This window comes from Oncorhynchus clarkii, chromosome 3 (assembly GCF_045791955.1).
Source record: "Oncorhynchus clarkii lewisi isolate Uvic-CL-2024 chromosome 3, UVic_Ocla_1.0, whole genome shotgun sequence".
Classification (NCBI taxonomy): domain Eukaryota; kingdom Metazoa; phylum Chordata; class Actinopteri; order Salmoniformes; family Salmonidae; genus Oncorhynchus; species Oncorhynchus clarkii.
The window spans coordinates 16,563,180-16,583,401 of NC_092149.1; the positions used below are offsets into that span (position 1 = coordinate 16,563,180).

At 44.7% G+C, this 20,222-nt stretch overlaps 1 protein-coding gene across 1 annotated transcript; it reads right to left on the minus strand.

Moving 5' to 3' along the window:
- Positions 1-12,696: 12,696 nt before the first annotated feature.
- Positions 12,697-18,736, minus strand: LOC139389498 (complement C1r subcomponent-like). The gene is made up of 13 exons (XM_071136326.1): positions 18,244-18,736; positions 17,567-17,780; positions 17,268-17,451; positions 16,665-16,805; positions 16,359-16,564; positions 15,537-15,684; positions 15,173-15,291; positions 14,869-14,947; positions 14,594-14,728; positions 14,320-14,394; positions 14,017-14,222; positions 13,547-13,764; positions 12,697-13,173 (listed from the first exon to the last, which is right to left on the minus strand). The coding sequence occupies exons 1-13, from the start codon at positions 18,267-18,269 to the stop codon at positions 12,801-12,803; spliced, it is 2,124 nt and encodes a 707-aa protein (XP_070992427.1). The 5' UTR covers positions 18,270-18,736; the 3' UTR covers positions 12,697-12,800.
- Positions 18,737-20,222: the final 1,486 nt, after the last annotated feature.

Below are 20,222 nucleotides of genomic sequence, written 5' to 3' on the forward strand. Positions count from 1 at the left end.
ACGTTGTCTATTCCAACGCTCTGCTAAAAACTGTTCCGCGCTCAGGTAAAAAAAAAAAACTGCGGCTCAAAATTTGCTCCATTCATTAAAATCACAAGTAAACCAACACCCATCTTGAATGTAAGAAGCACACATCATTTCAAATAGGCTACATATCAAATGAAATAGCATATAAACACTCTAAACAGGTCAGGAGTTTAAGTTTAATGAATTATTTAGGCTATATTATTTAAATTATTTGTGCAGAAGGTTCTACATGGAACCCAGAAGCGTTCTACCTAGAACAATTTTTTTTATTTTTTTACCTATAACCAAAAAGGGTTCTCCTATGGGGACAGCTGAAGAACCCTTTGGGAACTATTTTTTCTAAAAGTGTATGGGTAATTATGGGTCCTGGTCAAAAGTAGTGCTCTACATAGGGAATAGGGTGCCATTTTAGACGTAGGCTCTCTGCATAAGTTAACAAAGCTATCTATTCCATACTCACACCAGACCTCAGTTCAAATATTTAAAATACTATTTGAACCCAGGTCTGACACACAGTCTCCTAGCATCAGTCAGTGTGTTAAGTAGGCTACATTAGCTCCAAGGAGCGATGAGACATGATGGTTGCTGTAGACAGATGGCCAGAATTACGGAGGTTACACATTATTTACGACATCCATCTCTCTCCCTCTCTCTCTCTCCTTATTTTCCAGACAGAAAGAGAGAGAGGAGAGAGGAAGAGAGGGAAGGGGAGGTTAAGGAGGGGAGAACAGTTGGGATAGATAGTGGTCAAGCTCCTGAGGTTCAAGGACAAGGTAGCTGTTCTGGAAAGAGCCAAGAACTTGAGAGGAACGTACATCTTCCTCAACGAGGACTATCCTGAAGCTGTGCGCCAGAAGAGGAAAGAACTGATCCCAGCCATGAAAGCTGCAAGAACGTGTGCGGACATTGCGTACATCCGCTATGACAGGCACATTGTCCACCCTCCCTCCCAGAAGCCTGGAAGGGATGAGAGAGCCAAGCCTATGGGTACGTAGCCTAAACCTCGCAGCACACACACACCAATGGATTAACAGACTGCTGAACGTATTCATATGTTCAATATTATGTCTGTCTCTGATAAGCTTCCCAGGAAAAGGCTGAAAATAGCCCATATGAATATATGTAGCCTTAGAAATAAGGTTCATGAAATCAATAACTTGATAACATCAGATAACATTCATATATTAGACATTTCTGAGACTCACTTAGATAATTCATTTGATGATACATCAGTAGCAATACTGACCACGCCCTGACCTTTTTCACCGGTCCTTGTGCTTGTCTCCACCCCCCGTCAGGTGTCTCCCATCTTCCTTATTATCCCCTGTGTATTTATACCTGTGTTCTCTGTCTGTTTTTGCCAGTTTGTCTTGTTCGTTCAAGCTTACCAGCAGTTTTCCTGTCAGCTCCTATCGTTTCCCAGCCTCTTTTTGCTAGTCCTCCCGGTTTTGACCTTTGCCTGTCCTGACCCTGCACCCGCCCACCTGACCTCTCTGCCTGACCCTGCCTGCCGTCCTGTACCTTTGCCTTACCCCGGATTTTCGACCCCTGCCTGCCTTGACCTGTCTTTGCCTGCCCCTGTTTGCTACAATAAACAGTGTTACTTCGACAGTCTGCATCTGGGTCTTACCTTGATTCCTGATAAAAACAAGGATATAACATTTATAGAAGGGACAGAAATGCTTATGGGGGAGGAGTTGCTGTATATATTCAGGGCCATATACCTGTAATGCTTAGAGAAGATCTCATGTCAAGTGTTATTGAAGTGTTGTGGTTGCAGGTTCACTTGGCATATCTAAAGCCTTTTCTTTTGGGGTGTTGCTATAGGCCACCAAGTGCTAACAGTCAGTATCTAAATAGTGTATGTGATGTAAACAGAGATGTCTACTTTCTTGGGGACCTGAATATTGACTGGTTTTCATCAAGCTGTCCGATCAAGAGGAAGCTTATTTTTTTTGTGTTGAATTTTAACCCCTTTTTCTCCCCAATTTCGTGGTATCCAATTGTTAGTAGCTACTATCTTGTCTCATCGCTACAACTCCCGTACGGGCTCGGGTGAGACGAAGGTTGAAAGTCATGCGTCCTCCGATACACAACCCAACCAAGCTGCACTGCTTCTTAACACAGGGCGCATCCAATCCGGTAAGAACGAGGAGTGGGCTCAGGTCTCCCACCTGACTCCGCTGTGTGCCCCCCCCCCAAAAAAATTGGGGGCTGCCTCTCGTGCCTGTCGCGCTGCCGTGCTACCTCTTCATATCGCCGCCGCTCAGCTCTCGCTGCCCCAGTTCTTCCTTGGGGCAGCGATATTCCCCAGCCTGTGCCCAGGGTCCCATGTCCATGAGTCCAGAGAACGCTGCTGCTCGATACCATGCTGCTTGGTCCTTGGTTGGAGGGTGTTTCTGTAACGATTCTCATCTGGAGAAGGAGAAGAGGACCATGTTCATACATTTAATAATGGAACTGAACAACAAAACACAGAGAACAACCGAAACAGGTGCAGACACAAAAACAGAACCAAAACAGGCTACCTAAGTATGATTCTCAATTAGAGACAACGAACGACACCTGCCTCTGATTGAGAACCATACTAGGCCAAACACATAGAAATATAACATAGAAAAAATAACATAGACTACCCACCCCAACTCACGCCCTGACCAACCTAACACAAAGACATAAAAAAGGAACTAAGGTCAGAACGTGAAAGCTGGATAGAAACTGCTGATCGAAAGGGGTGGATAGAAAGTGCTGATAGAAAGGGGTGGATAGAAAGTGCTGATAGAAAGTGGTGGAAAGAAATTGATGATAGAAGGTGCTGATAGAAAGGGGTGGATAGAAAGTGCTGATAGAAAGTGCTGATAGAAAGTGGTGGATAGAAATTGATGATAGAAGGTGCTGATAGAAAGTGGTAGATAGAAATGGGTGTATAGAAAGGGATGAATAGAAAGTGGTGGATAGAAAGGGATGGATAGAAAGGGGTGGATAGATAGAAAGTGGTGGATAGATAGAAAGGGGTGGATAGACAGGGATGGATAGAAAGTGGTGGATAGATAGAAAGGGGTGGATAGAAAGGGATGGATAGAAAGGGGTGGATAGAAAGTGGTGGATAGATAGAAAGTGGTGGATAGAAAGGGATAGATAGAAAGGGGTGGATAGAAAGGGATGGATAGAAAGTGGTGGATAGAAAGGGGTGGATAGAAAGGGGTGGATAGAAAGTGGTGGATAGAAAGGGGTGGATAGAAAGGGGTGGATAGAAAGTGGTGGATAGAAAGGGATAGATAGAAAGTGGTGGATAGAAAGGGATGGATAGAAAGGGGTGGATAGAAAGTGGTGGATAGAAAGGGATAGATAGAAAGTGGTGGATAGAAAGGGATAGATAGAAAGTGGTGGATAGAAAGGGGTGGATAGAAAGGGGTGGATAGAAAGTGGTGGATAGAAAGGGATAGATAGAAAGTGGTGGATAGAAAGGGGTGGATAGAAAGGGGTGGATAGAAAGGGGTGGACAGAAAGTGGTGGATAGAAAGGGGTGGATAGAAAGTGGTGGATAGAAAGGGATGGATAGAAAGGGGTGGATAGAAAGGGATGGATAGAAAGGGGTGGATAGATAGAAAGGGGTGGATAGAAAGTGGTGGATAGAAAGGGATGGATAGTGTTCATAGTAAGTATAGCATCATGCTTTTGGGATATGTATCTTTTCAGATTCCACAATGATTCTTTAGTTGTGGTCATTACATCTCCACACTCCCTCTCTTCTTTGTTGTGATCATTACATCTCCACACTCCCTCTCTTCTTTGATGTGATCATTACATCACCACACTCCCTCTCTTCTTTGTTGTGATCATTACATCTCCACACTCCCTCTCTTCTTTGTTGTGATCATTACATCACCACACTCCCTCTCTTCTTTGTTGTGATCATTACATCACCACACTCCCTCTCTTCTTTGTTGTGATCATTACATCGCAACACTCCCTCTCTTCTTTGATGTGATCATTACATCACCACACTCCCTCTCTTCTTTGTTGTGATCATTACATCACCACACTCCCTCTCTTCTTTGTTGTGATCATTACATCACCACACTCCCTCTCTTCTTTGTTGTGATCATTACATCACCACACTCCCTCTCTTCTTTGATGTGATCATTACATCTCCACACTCCCTCTCTTCTTTGTTGTGGACATTACATCACCACACTCACTCCCTCTCTTCTTTGTTGTGATCATTACATCACCACACTCCCTCTCTTCTTTGTTGTGATCATTATATCTCCACACTCCCTCTCTTCTTTGTTGTGGACATTACATCACCACACTCCCTCTCTTCTTTGTTGTGATCATTACATCACCACACTCCCTCTCTTCTTTGTTGTGGACATTACATCACCACACTCCCTCTCTTCTTTGTTGTGATCATTACATCACCACACTCCCTCTCTTCTTTGTTGTGATCATTACATCTCCACACTCCCTCTCTTCTTTGTTGTGATCATTATATCTCCACACTCACTCCCTCTCTTCTTTGATGTGATCATTACATCACCACACTCCCTCTCTTCTTTGTTGTGATCATTACATCACCACACTCCCTCTCTTCTTTGTTGTGATCATTACATCACCACACTCCCTCTCTTCTTTGTTGTGATCATTATATCTCCACACTCACTCCCTCTCTTCTTTGATGTGATCATTACATCACCACACTCACTCCCTCTCTTCTTTGATGTGATCATTACATCACCACACTCCCTCTCTTCTTTGTTGTGGTCATTACATCACCACACTCCTTCTCTTCTTTGATGTGACCATTACATCACCACACTCCTTCTCTTCTTTGATGTGATCATTACATCACCACACTCACTCCCTCTCTTCTTTGTTGTGGTCATTACATCACCACACTCCTTCTCTTCTTTGATGTGATCATTACATCACCACACTCACTCCCTCTCTTCTTTGTTGTGGTCATTACATCACCACACTCCTTCTCTTCTTTGATGTGATCATTACATCACCACACTCACTCCCTCTCTTCTTTGTTGTGGTCATTACATCACCACACTCCTTCTCTTCTTTGTTGTGGTCATTACATCACCACACTCCTTCTCTTCTTTGATGTGACCATTACATCACCACACTCCTTCTCTTCTTTGATGTGATCATTACATCACCACACTTCCTCTCTTCTTTGTTGTGGTCATTACATCACCACACTCCTTCTCTTCTTTGATGTGATCATTACATCACCACACTCCCTCTCTTCTTTGTTGTGGTCATTACATCACCACACTCACTCCCTCTCTTCTTTGTTGTGGTCATTACATCACCACACTCCCTCTCTTCTTTGTTGTGGTCATTACATCACCACACTCCCTCTCTTCTTTGATGTGATCATTACATCACCACACTCACTCCCTCTCTTCTTTGATGTGATCATTACATCACCACACTCCCTCTCTTCTTTGATGTGATCATTACATCTCCACACTCCCTCTCTTCTTTGTTGTGATCATTACATCACCACACTCACTCCCTCTCTTCTTTGTTGTGATCATTACATCTCCACACTCCCTCTCTTCTTTGTTGTGATCATTACATCACCACACTCCCTCTCTTCTTTGTTGTGATCATTACATCACCACACTCCCTCTCTTCTTTGTTGTGATCATTACATCACCACACTCCCTCTCTTCTTTGTTGTGATCATTATATCTCCACACTCACTCCCTCTCTTCTTTGTTGTGGTCATTACATCACCACACTCCCTCTCTTCTTTGTTGTGATCATTACATCACCACACTCCCTCTCTTCTTTGTTGTGATCATTACATCACCACACTCCCTCTCTTCTTTGTTGTGATCATTACATCACCACACTCCCTCTCTTCTTTGTTGTGATCATTATATCTCCACACTCACTCCCTCTCTTCTTTTTTTTATTTTTTTATTATTTTTATTTCACCTTTATTTAACCAGGTAGGCTAGTTGAGAACAAGTTCTCATTTGCAACTGCGACCTGGCCAAGATAGGGCATAGCAGTGTGAACAGACAACACAGAGTTACACATGGAGTAAACAATTAACAAGTCAATAACACAGTAGAAAAAAGGGGAGTCTATATATACATTGTTTTCAAAAGGCATGAGAAGGTAGGCAAATAATTACAATTATGCAGATTAACACTGGAGTGATAAATGATCAGATGGTTATGTACAGGTAGAGAGAGATATTGGTGTGCAAAAGAGCAGAAAAATAAATAATAAAAAACAGTATGGGGATGAGGTAGGTGAAAATGTGTGGGCTATTTACCAATAGACTATGTACAGCTGCAGCGATCGGTTAGCTGCTTAGATAGCAGATGTTTGAAGTTGGTGAGGGAGATAAAAGTCTCCAACTTCAGCGATTTTTGCAATTCGTTCCAGTCACAGGCAGCAGAGAACTGGAACGAAAGGCGGCCAAATGAGGTGTTGGCTTTAGGGATGATCAGTGAGATACACCTGCTGGAGCGCGTGCTACGGATGGGTGTTGCCATCGTAACCAGTGAACTGAGATAAGGCGGAGCTTTACCTAGCATGGACTTGTAGATGACCTGGAGCCAGTGGGTCTGGCGACGAATATGTAGCGAGGGCCAGCCGACTAGAGCATACAAGTCGCAGTGGTGGGTGGTATAAGGTGCTTTAGTGACAAAACGGATGGCACTGTGATAAACTGCATCCAGTTTGCTGAGTAGAGTGTTGGAAGCAATTTTGTAGATGACATCGCCGAAGTCGAGGATCGGTAGGATAGTCAGTTTTACTAGGGTAAGTTTGGCGGCGTGAGTGAAGGAGGCTTTGTTGCGGAATAGAAAGCCGACTCTTGATTTGATTTTCGATTGGAGATGTTTGATATGGGTCTGGAAGGAGAGTTTAGAGTCTAGCCAGACACCTAGGTACTTATAGATGTCCACATATTCAAGGTCGGAACCATCCAGGGTGGTGATGCTGGTCAGGCGTGCGGGTGCAGGCAGCGAACGGTTGAAAAGCATGCATTTGGTTTTACTAGCGTTTAAGAGCAGTTGGAGGCCACGGAAGGAGTGCTGTATGGCATTGAAGCTCGTTTGGAGGTTAGATAGCACAGTGTCCAAGGACGGGCCGGAAGTATATAGAATGGTGTCGTCTGCGTAGAGGTGGATCAGGGAATCGCCCGCAGCATGAGAAACATCATTGATATATACAGAGAAAAGAGTCGGCCCGAGAATTGAACCCTGTGGCACCCCCATAGAGACTGCCAGAGGACCGGACAGCATGCCCTCCGATTTGACACACTGAACTCTGTCTGCAAAGTAATTGGTGAACCAGGCAAGGCAGTCATCCGAAAAACCGAGGCTACTGAGTCTGCCGATAAGAATACGGTGATTGACAGAGTCGAAAGCCTTGGCAAGGTCTATGAAGACGGCTGCACAGTACTGTCTTTTATCGATGGCGGTTATGATATCGTTTAGTACCTTGAGCGTGGCTGAGGTACACCCGTGACCGGCTCGGAAACCAGATTGCACAGCGGAGAAGGTACGGTGGGATTCGAGATGGTCAGTGACCTGTTTGTTGACTTGGCTTTCGAAGACCTTAGATAGGCAGGGTAGGATGGATATAGGTCTGTAACAGTTTGGGTCCAGGGTGTCGCCCCCTTTGAAGAGGGGGATGACTGCGGCAGCTTTCCAATCCTTGGGGATCTCAGACGATATGAAAGAGAGGTTGAACAGGCTGGTAATAGGGGTTGCGACAATGGCGGCGGATAGTTTCAGGAATAGAGGGTCCAGATTGTCAAGCCCAGCTGATTTGTACGGGTCCAGGTTTTGCAGCTCTTTCAGAACATCTGCTATCTGGATTTGGGTAAAGGAGAACCTGGAGAGGCTTGGGCGAGTAGCTGCGGGGGGGGGGGAGCTGTTGGCCGAGGTTGGAGTAGCCAGGCAGAAGGCATGGCCAGCCGTTGAGAAATGCTTGTTGAAGTTTTAGATAATCATGGATTTATCGGTGGTGACCGTGTTACCTAGCCTCAGTGCAGTGGGCAGCTGGGAGGAGGTGATGTGATCATTACATCTCCACACTCCCTCTCTTCTTTGTTGTGATCATTACATCACCACACTCCCTCTCTTCTTTGTTGTGATCATTACATCACCACACTCCCTCTCTTCTTTGTTGTGATCATTACATCACCACACTCCCTCTCTTCTTTGTTGTGATCATTACATCACCACACTCCCTCTCTTCTTTGTTGTGGTCATTACATCACCACACTCCCTCTCTTCTTTGTTGTGATCATTACATCACCACACTCCCTCTCTTCTTTGATGTGACCATTACATCACCACACTCCTTCTCTTCTTTGATGTGATCATTACATCACCACACTCCCTCTCTTCTTTGTTGTGATCATTACATCACCACACTCCCTCTCTTCTTTGATGTGATCATTACATCACCACACTCCCTCTCTTCTTTGTTGTGATCATTACATCACCACACTCCCTCTCTTCTTTGTTGTGATCATTACATCACCACACTCCCTCTCTTCTTTGTTGTGATCATTACATCTCCACACTCCCTCTCTTCTTTGTTGTGGTCATTACATCACCACACTCCCTCTCTTCTTTGTTGTGATCATTACATCTCCACACTCCCTCTCTTCTTTGTTGTGGTCATTACATCACCACACTCCCTCTCTTCTTTGTTGTGATCATTACATCTCCACACTCCCTCTCTTCTTTGTTGTGATCATTACATCTCCACACTCCCTCTCTTCTTTGTTGTGGTCATTACATCACCACACTCCCTCTCTTCTTTGTTGTGGTCATTACATCACCACACTCCTTCTCTTCTTTGATGTGATCATTACATCACCACACTCACTCCCTCTCTTCTTTGTTGTGGTCATTACATCACCACACTCCTTCTCTTCTTTGATGTGATCATTACATCACCACACTCCTTCTCTTCTTTGATGTGATCATTACATCACCACACTCCTTCTCTTCTTTGATGTGATCATTACATCACCACACTCACTCCCTCTCTTCTTTGTTGTGGTCATTACATCACCACACTCCTTCTCTTCTTTGATGTGATCATTACATCACCACACTCACTCCCTCTCTTCTTTGTTGTGATCATTACATCACCACACTCCCTCTCTTCTTTGTTGTGGTCATTACATCACCACACTCCTTCTCTTCTTTGTTGTGATCATTACATCACCACACTCCCTCTCTTCTTTGATGTGATCATTACATCACCACACTCCCCTTCTCTTCTTTGTTGTGATCATTACATCACCACACTCCCTCTCTTCTTTGTTGTGATCATTACATCACCACACTCCCTCTCTTCTTTGTTGTGGTCATTACATCACCACACTCCCTCTCTTCTTTGTTGTGATCATTACATCACCACACTCCCTCTCTTCTTTGTTGTGGTCATTACATCACCACACTCCCTCTCTTCTTTGTTGTGGTCATTACATCACCACACTCCCTCTCTTCTTTGTTGTGGTCATTACATCACCACACTCCCTCTCTTCTTTGTTGTGATCATTACATCACCACACTCCCTCTCTTCTTTGATGCGACCATTACATCACCACACTCCTTCTCTTCTTTGATGTGATCATTACATCACCACACTCCTTCTCTTCTTTGTTGTGATCATTACATCACCACACTCACTCCCTCTCTTCTTTGTTGTGATCATTACATCACCACACTCCCTCTCTTCTTTGTTGTGGTCATTACATCACCACACTCCTTCTCTTCTTTGTTGTGGTCATTACATCACCACACTCCCTCTCTTCTTTGTTGTGGTCATTACATCACCACACTTCCTCTCTTCTTTGTTGTGGTCATTACATCACCACACTCCCTCTCTTCTTTGTTGTGGTCATTACATCACCACACTTCCTCTCTTCTTTGTTGTGATCATTACATCACCACACTCACTCCCTCTCTTCTTTGTTGTGGTCATTACATCACCACACTCCCTCTCTCCTTTGTTGTGATCATTACATCACCACACTCCCTCTCTTCTTTGTTGTGATCATTACATCACCACACTCCCTCTCTTCTTTAGTTGTGGTCATTACATCACCACACTCCCTCTCTTCTTTGTTGTGATCATTACATCACCACACTCCCTCTCTTCTTTGTTGTGATCATTACATCACCACACTCCCTCTCTTCTTTGTTGTGATCATTACATCTCCACACTCCCTCTCTTCTTTGTTGTGATCATTACATCACCACACTCCCTCTCTTCTTTGTTGTGATCATTACATCACCACACTCCCTCTCTTCTTTGTTGTGATCATTACATCACCACACTCCCTCTCTTCTTTGTTGTGATCATTACATCACCACACTCCCTCTCTTCTTTAGTTGTGGTCATTACATCACCACACTCCCTCTCTTCTTTGTTGTGATCATTACATCACCACACTCCCTCTCTTCTTTGTTGTGGTCATTACATCACCACACTCCCTCTCTTCTTTGTTGTGGTCATTACATCACCACACTCCCTCTCTTCTTTGATGTGATCATTACATCACCACACTCACTCCCTCTCTTCTTTGTTGTGGTCATTACATCACCACACTCCCTCTCTTCTTTGTTGTGATCATTACATCACCACACTCCCTCTCTTCTTTGTTGTGGTCATTACATCACCACACTCCCTCTCTTCTTTGTTGTGATCATTATATCTCCACACTCACTCCCTCTCTTCTTTGATGTGATCATTATATCTCCACACTCACTCCCTCTCTTCTTTGATGTGACCATTACATCACCACACTCCCTCTCTTCTTTGTTGTGGTCATTACATCACCACACTCCCTCTCTTCTTTGATGTGACCATTACATCACCACACTCCCTCTCTTCTTTGATGTGACCATTACATCACCACACTCCCTCTCTTCTTTGTTGTGGTCATTACATCACCACACTCCCTCTCTTCTTTGTTGTGATCATTACATCACCACACTCCTTCTCTTCTTTGATGTGATCATTACATCACCACACTCACTCCCTCTCTTCTTTGTTGTGGTCATTACATCACCACACTCCTTCTCTTCTTTGATGTGATCGTTATATCTCCACACTCACTCCCTCTCTTCTTTGATGTGATCATTACATCACCACACTCCCTCTCTTCTTTGTTGTGGTCATTACATCGCAACACTCCCTCTCTTCTTTGTTGTGATCATTACATCACCACACTCCCTCTCTTCTTTGATGTGATCATTACATCACCACACTCCCTCTCTTCTTTGTTGTGGTCATTACATCACCACACTCCCTCTCTTCTTTGTTGTGGTCATTACATCACCACACTCCCTCTCTTCTTTGTTGTGATCATTACATCACCACACTCCCTCTCTTCTTTGTTGTGATCATTACATCACCACACTCCCTCTCTTCTTTGTTGTGATCATTACATCACCACACTCCCTCTCTTCTTTGATGTGACCATTACATCACCACACTCCTTCTCTTCTTTGATGTGACCATTACATCACCACACTCCCTCTCTTCTTTGTTGTGATCATTACATCACCACACTCCCTCTCTTCTTTGTTGTGATCATTACATCACCACACTCCCTCTCTTCTTTGATGTGACCATTACATCACCACACTCCTTCTCTTCTTTGATGTGACCATTACATCACCACACTCCCTCTCTTCTTTGATGTGATCATTACATCACCACACTCCCTCTCTTCTTTGTTGTGATCATTACATCACCACACTCCCTCTCTTCTTTGTTGTGATCATTACATCACCACACTCCCTCTCTTCTTTGTTGTGATCATTACATCACCACACTCCCTCTCTTCTTTGTTGTGATCATTACATCACCACACTCCCTCTCTTCTTTGTTGTGATCATTACATCACCACACTCCCTCTCTTCTTTGTTGTGATCATTACATCACCACACTCCCTCTCTTCTTTGTTGTGATCATTACATCACCACACTCCCTCTCTTCTTTGTTGTGATCATTACATCACCACACTCCCTCTCTTCTTTGTTGTGATCATTACATCACCACACTCCCTCTCTTCTTTGTTGTGGTCATTACATCACCACACTCCCTCTCTTCTTTGTTGTGATCATTACATCTCCACACTCCCTCTCTTCTTTGTTGTGATCATTACATCTCCACACTCCCTCTCTTCTTTGTTGTGATCATTACATCACCACACTCCCTCTCTTCTTTGTTGTGGTCATTACATCACCACACTCCCTCTCTTGCTCTTGGTCTACATCTTTGTAAGTCACCTTGATTTAGCACGTGTGTTTTATCAGTATCTTTATTAAAATATTTAGACAATAGCTGAAGCAAGGGGCTATAGATAGCAGCACACAAGTAGACTACAAATGCATGCTGGGCCGGACATGCCCTGAGCTGGTGAAGTGAGTGCTACCAACGCTTCAGCTTTTGGGAATCTCGCTCCATGCCTCAGTCAAATTGGGCACGCTCCGCTCCAGCTCTGCTTCACTCACATACTCTGGTACATAAGCACAAAAGAGTCAACCCAAGTCAAAGCTCTTTTTCTTTCGTTCTACCTTTCATCTCACACACAAACACACACACAGGCACGCACACACACACACACTCACACAAATGCACATGACAAAAGCAGAGATTAAATGTTTGGGCTTTATTTGGATTCATAAATCAGGACTTGAATTGAAAATACTTTTGTATTTCTGTTATTTTTCCCTCGTTGTCTTTGCCTATATATTTTACTTATTGTCCTCCATGGTTTTGTTGATCCAGCTAATGTATTTAGCCACACGAGTGTACACTCCATATCTACCAGTCTGCCCACAGCCCACACCCCAACTGACAATACCTGCAGCCCAAAACCGTTTAGTAATACTATCCCTCAAGACGTACGCCCCTCCACTGTCCCCCGTACAGGAGTCCTTGCCCCCCTCAGGTACTCCGGCACAGAACATGTTGTCTGTCAGAACAGGGATCTTCTCTGTTGGCGTTGCTGCTTTTGCGCTGTTGACAGAGCCTTGGCACTCATCCTCTTTCACTACTGGTAGGCGTATGTACCTGAGATCGTTGGCAATGATATCCTTTTCTTGCATGCCAAAGCCTGACACCATACTGATAAGGGATAGAGGTCAGGAAAGAGGTCAAGGAGTTACTCAGAAAACTATTGCCTTACATTCGTTAGCTTACCAAAGAACATTGATGAACTATGGACTGCTAAGGACTAGTTGTGCAGTTAGGATACTTTAGATTTTACAATTGAATTTAAGGATGTGAAAAAGAAGTCATGAAATTTGTAGGTTGCACTCTTTGCGCATTGACTACTTCCATGATAAGAATGAACACATTATGAAATGTGGGTCTATCTATCCCTTCTATCGATCCCTTCCTCTTTGTGTTCTTATTGATGTCTTTAATAATATGAATGTTAATATTGTTCTTCAGCTTTCTCATGTTTAATAAAGAACAGGACAAGTCTGGCTCTCACCCAATCTGGCCAATGTTGTAAGTAGCGTTCTCTGGTGGCAGACACAATGGCATGATGGCAGCGTGGAATGTGAGTGGTTGTTGGAGTTTTATCAGGGCGATGTCATGATTGTAGTTTGCACTGTCTGTGTTTTTGTATTCAGGGTGGGGGTGGAGGGAGGCGACACCAAGAGGGGTGAGCTTTGCTAGTTTTTCTGCATCATTGTCTCCCACAAAAACCTTGAAAACAAAACATAATTCAACTTCAGTATAGATATTCAACTTCTTCAAATCTGACATCACTGAAGGACTTCTACACACGTAATTTGAACATTAGCTTGTGGTAGCTTTACCAAAATACTGAAGACTTCTCTTTGCCTGTTGTTACTCCAGATATTTAAGTGGACTATACCTTTAAAAACATAAGCAGGAAATACTTTTGTTCTACAGTGTCCAAGGAATTGATTGATGGGTGTGTCACAATCTACCTACCCGAACTTTCTCCTTTAGCACAAGTTTGCCCTGCTGCACCAGGTTATGAGCTGCAGTCATGATCCAGCGGTCCCCGATCACCATGGCCCCTCCTCTGCCTCCGTCCACACTGAGCAGCACCTGCCAGGGGATGGTTTTGTCTGGGGCTTTTTCTCCCCCCATGATCCTCTGAAAGCCTGAGATGGACATTGTGGGCTGACCACAGACTGGGGGTGGGGGGTAAAGTAGTGTCGAGGGTCACACAAATACATACAGGATGGTATTTGATGGATATGGTAAAGAAAATGATACATAAGGAGTTACCTGGGATGCATGAGGGAATGACAGGGGTGTCAAGGTTGTCTCTCCATGTTCTATCTGCAGCACAAGTGTAGCTCACTGAAGGACAGACAGACAGACAGACAGACAGACAGACAGACAGACAGACAGACAGACAGACAGACAGACAGACAGACAGACAGACAGACAGACAGACAGAGTGGTTGTCAACACAAATTAAACACAAATTAAATAAAAACACATTATTGTTTAGTGAGCAAATGTGTGTGACTGATGAAGGATAGTTAAAACATCTCACCAGTTGCTCCTCCAAGGAGTGAGTAGAATGGTTCATTGCAGTGGTACTGAATGACGGAGAGGTGCTGGTTCTGAGAGCCAGATATGAACCTTACGCCTCCATTCAACAATTTTTCAGGTTCCCCACAGTCAATTACTGCACAGGAGAAAGGGAGAGAGAGAAAGAGAGAGACAGAGAGACAAAAATACATCTGTGTTTAATATGGAACTTGACTCATGGGAATGTATTAGGTTGTGATCATAGAAATATAATTAATTTCTATGGTTGTAACTCACTGTGGCACTCAGGGAGGGAGAGGTGCCACTGCCCATTCTTTTGACACATGGAGGCATAGCTCTTGATCTCTCTGCCATCCTGAGAGAGAAAGGGAGGGAGCGAGAGAGAGAGAGAGAGAGAGAGAGAGAGAGAGAGAGAGAGAGAGAGAGAGAGAGAAGCGATACTTCACAGAGGATATTTCCGGGAAAAGAGTCCTTGTAGAAAATAAAAAGACTGAATATAAACAAGAGAAAGAGAAGGAAGGAAGCATGAGGTAGGAGAGAATGATAAGAGGCCGGGTAAAAAGGGATTGTTTAATCTCACCATCATTAGTTTGTAGCCAGGATCACAGCGGACTTGGATGTAGTCTCTGTAATAGTACTGGGGAAAGTTTGGGGTGACTCTTCCATTGGTGATAGAACTGGGTGAAGCACACTGCACCCCTATGAACAACAACACACACATCAGGATTTCAGACCAGGACCTTTTTAGTTAGGCTTCAACTTTGACCTGCATTCTCTGCTTTACTTCCAGGAGGTTTTACCTTCTCACCTGTTCTGCCCTTCACCAGTTTGTATCTGCTCTTCCCTTCATACTCTCCCTTGCTCTGTCTTTCTCCCTCTCCTCTTTCATTATTTCCCTCTACCTCTGTTCTCCCTCTCTATGCATTTCCTCCTCCCTCTCTCACTCTGAGTAGTGTAGTGCAGGCTCCAGCCCTGGCTCAGACCAGCCCAGTCAGTGTGGTAGTCTAGCTGGACAGTGTACGAGTTAGTGGGCATTAGTCCAGGACTCTTCCCTCCACACAGCTTCTGGGGTTCCTTGTCGGGGATGGACACCTGGGCGAGGCAGAGGAGAGATCAAACACTGTAAACAAACACAAAGCATGCTGTCCTGAACACACACACATGCATGAACACACACATGAACAAACACACACATGCAATACTTAATTAATGTACACATGCAATACTCAATACTTAACATTAATGTACTCTATGCAGTGCTGAGGACATTAAAAACATGTAACCAGTGGTCAGGGCATTGTACAGTGTTACCTGTAACCAGTGGTCAGGGCATTGTATAGTGTTACCTGTAACCAGTGGTCAGGGAATTGTATATTGTTACCTGTAACCAGTGGTCAGGGCATTGTATATTGTTACCTGTAACCAGTGGTCAGGGCATTGTATAGTGTTACCTGTAACCAGTGGTCAGGGCATTGTATATTGTTACCTGTAACCAGTGGTCAGGTCATTGTACAGTGTTACCTGTAACCAGTGGTCAGGGCATTGTATAGTGTTACCTGTAACCAGTGGTCAGGGAATTGTATATTGTTACCTGTAACCAGTGGTCAGGGCATTGTATATTGTTACCTGTAACCAGTGGTCAGGGCATTGTATAGTGTTACCTGTAACCAGTGGTCAGGGCATTGTATATTGTTACCTGTAACCAGTGGTCAGGGCATTGTATAGTGTTACCTGTAACCAGTGGTCAGGGCATTGTACAGTGTTACCTGTAGCCAGTGGTAGAGGCAGCTGGGTCCATTCTGGGTGCCTATGTGCTCTATGTGGAAGCTGTCAGTGAAGTTGAGGGTGACGATGAACCCAGGCTCCACAGAGATGACATACTGACAGGCCAGGCCGTGGGGTGATGGGTCAGGGTAGCCTGGGCTGGACAGAGTCCCCTCTGGTTCATCAAATATACCCCCACCACAGGACACTGGGGGAGAGAGAGATGTCCACAAGATGTGTAGGACTACAATACACACACACACACACACACGCACACACGCACACAGATAGAGAGTAGATGTACTCACAGACACAGGTGCGCTGGTCAGGGCGGAGCTCGTAGCCATGGCGACAGGAGCACATGTAAGAGCCCAGGGTGTTGTGGCAGATCTGGGAGCAGAGTGGACCAGAACCATCCTCAGGGTCTGGAGCTGAACACTCATCTATGTCTGGGAGAGGGGTGGAGAGAGGGATGGAGAAGAGAGATGGAGGGAAGGAGAGAGAGATGGAGAAGAGAGGTGGAGGGAAGGAGAGAGGGATGGAGAAGAGAGGTGGAGGGAAGGAGAGAGGGATAGAGAAGAGAGGTGGAGGGATGGAGAGAGAGGTGGAGGGAAGGAGAGAGAGATGGAGAAGAGAGGTGGAGGGAAGGAGAGAGGGATGGAGAAGAGAGGTGGAGGGAAGGAGAGAGGGATGGAGAAGAGAGGTTGAGGGATGGAGAAGAGAGGTGGAGGGATGGAGAGAGAGATGGTGAAGAGAAGGAGATTGGTGGAGGGTGTAGCTTAGCATCACACCGTGATGTCACCTTCCCTGAGACTTTCCTGGGGTTTGTGGTTTAACAGTGTTGTACGGTTGTCTTGGATTATGTATTAATGTTGTGAGCAGGGCATCTAATCCTCTAGTGGGGTTGCTACCTTTGGCCTGATAATGGGCAGAGAAGCCGAGGTGCTGGTGTGGCTCAGGGTTCGTGTCGTCTGTCTGAAGGACCAGGGTGAGCCTGTTGCCTGGAGACAAGAGTGGCCGGTTGCCTGGGTGATGTCCATCAGCAGAATTCTCCTGACCACAGAACTTTGCAAGGACCTTCTTGTCATATAAAACCTGGAATGACGGAGTGAAGAAGGTTATTGGACATATTCCAATATCGGTAAGAAACATTTAATACATCCTACGTTTTATAATAAGGTGTCAAAGTGTTCTTTTGAAGTCCACTGACCGTGAGGGAGTCGTAGTAGCAGTCGGCTGACGGCTCGATGTCCAGGTGAGTGAAGCTGAGCTGGAGCTGGTAGCCCTCAGGTACACTGAGGTCCCACTGTTGTGACAGGGCAGCAGGGTACGGCTGGGGGAACTGGGGGGACTGGACCACCCCATGTAGGGCTGGCAGGGACCGGGCCAACCGCCAACACTCACACACAGACACACACAGCAGCCTGGAGCAGACCAACACAGGGAGAGAGGGCTGAGATGGGAGGTATAGGAGGAGTTGTATGTCACAACGACGTAAATACAGCCCCTTGAAACATGTCTGTATGATGACTGATCAGATAGAGAGCTATTTTCTGATCTGGGACCAGGAAGCAGAAGAAAACATAACCTAATGATGCTGTAGGAATCATATGTTCTCATCATCCTTCAAGATGAAGACTCAATAAAGGTTAAAACCACTGGTGTGCTGCGTAATGTAAACAAATAGGTTATACTTCATTTGAACTCTTTCTCAAACGTGCTAGTCACATGACACAATGTACTAGTAATGGACTAAACGGCATACACCTTCACGGCAGCTGGTCTGATTATGACAACTGACTTTACACACTCACTTAAGCAGTTGTTGTTTACGTTCACTTAGCTATAGCCAATGGGTTTAAGTACAGTGTAACCAAACAAACTCACCAGATGAACGGATGGGTCCAGTCCATGTTGAAGGTCCTGGCTACAAATGTTTCTGTTGTTATTGTTTTACTGTTGTGTGGCTATTGCTCACATGTATTAGACTTGAATTCCCTGCAGTCTGTGTGTCCCAATAGAGACCTGTGGTGAGGTATTATGCTAGACTACGAGTCTAAAAGTCATGTTAAAACCTGCTCTGTTTGACTTGGCTGAACTAGACGAATGAGAAGGGGGGACGAGAGAGAGGGAGAGAGAGAGTGAAAGGGCCCGAGAGACAGGGTAGTGGTGGTGGAGTTAAAAGACTACAATTAACCAGCTCTTAAAGGTAAAACCTTTTTTTACGTTAATGACGAAATTGAAACCTATAAAAGACAGAATGCATATCTACCAGAGGTTGGAGGGGGGATGGGGCGCGGGGGAAAGGGGGTAGAGGGGGAGGAAGGGGCAGAAAAGGGGAGGGAGGAGAGAGAGAGAGTGGGGGGAAAGTGTGTTCAGTGCTCTTCCTGTAAATTCTGTTTGAATAGATTGTTTTGTTTACACATAGGGACAAACTCCATGCTGGTCTGGGTATGTCAGTTCAGGTCACATGATGCAGGGATGTACTGTAGTGCTGCTAAGAACACACTGTACACAACACTATCCACTATAGCATTCAGGTGATCTACCTTTTTAAACTACATCCCTGGTCATGTGTAGTTATGGGATATGACAGCCTACAGTATGTTAGATAGATGAGACCCTGATGAAGGCAGCTTAGCTGTGGAAACGTTGGTATTTTGAGTTGTTATGGGATATGACAGCCAGTATGTTAGATGAGACCCTGATGAAGGCAGCTTAGCTGTGGAAACGTTGGTATTTTGAGTTGTTATGGGATATGACAGCCAGTATGTTAGATGAGACCCGGATGAAGGCAGCTTAGCTGTGGAAACGTTGGTATTTTGAGTTGTTATGGGATATGACAGCCTACAGTATGTTAGATAGATGAGACCCTGATGAAGGCAGCTTAGCTGTGGAAACGTTGGTATTTTGAGTTGTTATGGGATATGACAGCCAGTATGTTAGATGAGACCCTGATGAAGGCAGCTTAGCTGTGGAAACGTTGGTATTTTGAGTTGTTATGGGATATGACAGCCTACAGTATGTTAGATAGATGAGACCCGGATGAAGGCAGCTTAGCTGTGGAAACGTTGGTATTTTGAGTTGTTATGGGATATGACAGCCTACAGTATGTTAGATAGATGAGACCCGGATGAAGGCAGCTTAGCTGTGGAAACGTTGGTATTTAGTGCATTTGTTGCATCGGAGCCTCGGAAATGCGTCCAGCTTTTCTTTTCTAAGACTACAGTACGTAAATGCAACATTAGTCATATATTGTGAGATTCATTTGGAAGTGTGTAAAATAAATAGAGGTTCCATGTTTAATGGACACAAAAAGTGAGATGCTGAGAGAACAGATGTCATTGATCGCCACTACAACTTATATTGGTCTAGTTTCTCCTTCATGGTCTTCTTGATCAAGCAGATGTAGTTAGCCACATGGGTATTTACCCCATATTGGCCAGGTCATACACATCCTTTTGCCCAGCTAATGATCCCCGCTGACCAAAAATGTTCAGCCTCCTTCAGGACGTACACCCCTCCGTTGTCCACTGTACATTTAGACTTGACCCCCTCAGGTAACCCGGCACAGAACAAGTCCCCAGTTGTGTCCGCTATCGTTCAGGGCAACAGCAGCTCTGCACGTTTCCTGATCCACCACAGGAAGCTGGACATATTGGAGCTTATTGGAGATGTTCATGACTCCTACACCAAACCCTAGAGATAAAGACGAAGGCAGGGAAGTTTTCGTGAGAAAACCGATTTTTGAGATGTCTCCTGTTCTGACAAACAGCACTGTAGCTCTGACACTTTCCAGCTCAGATGTGGAAGGCCATTCGTCCTAGGCGGATGTGATGGATTGAGACGCAGCCCATAGAAATAAA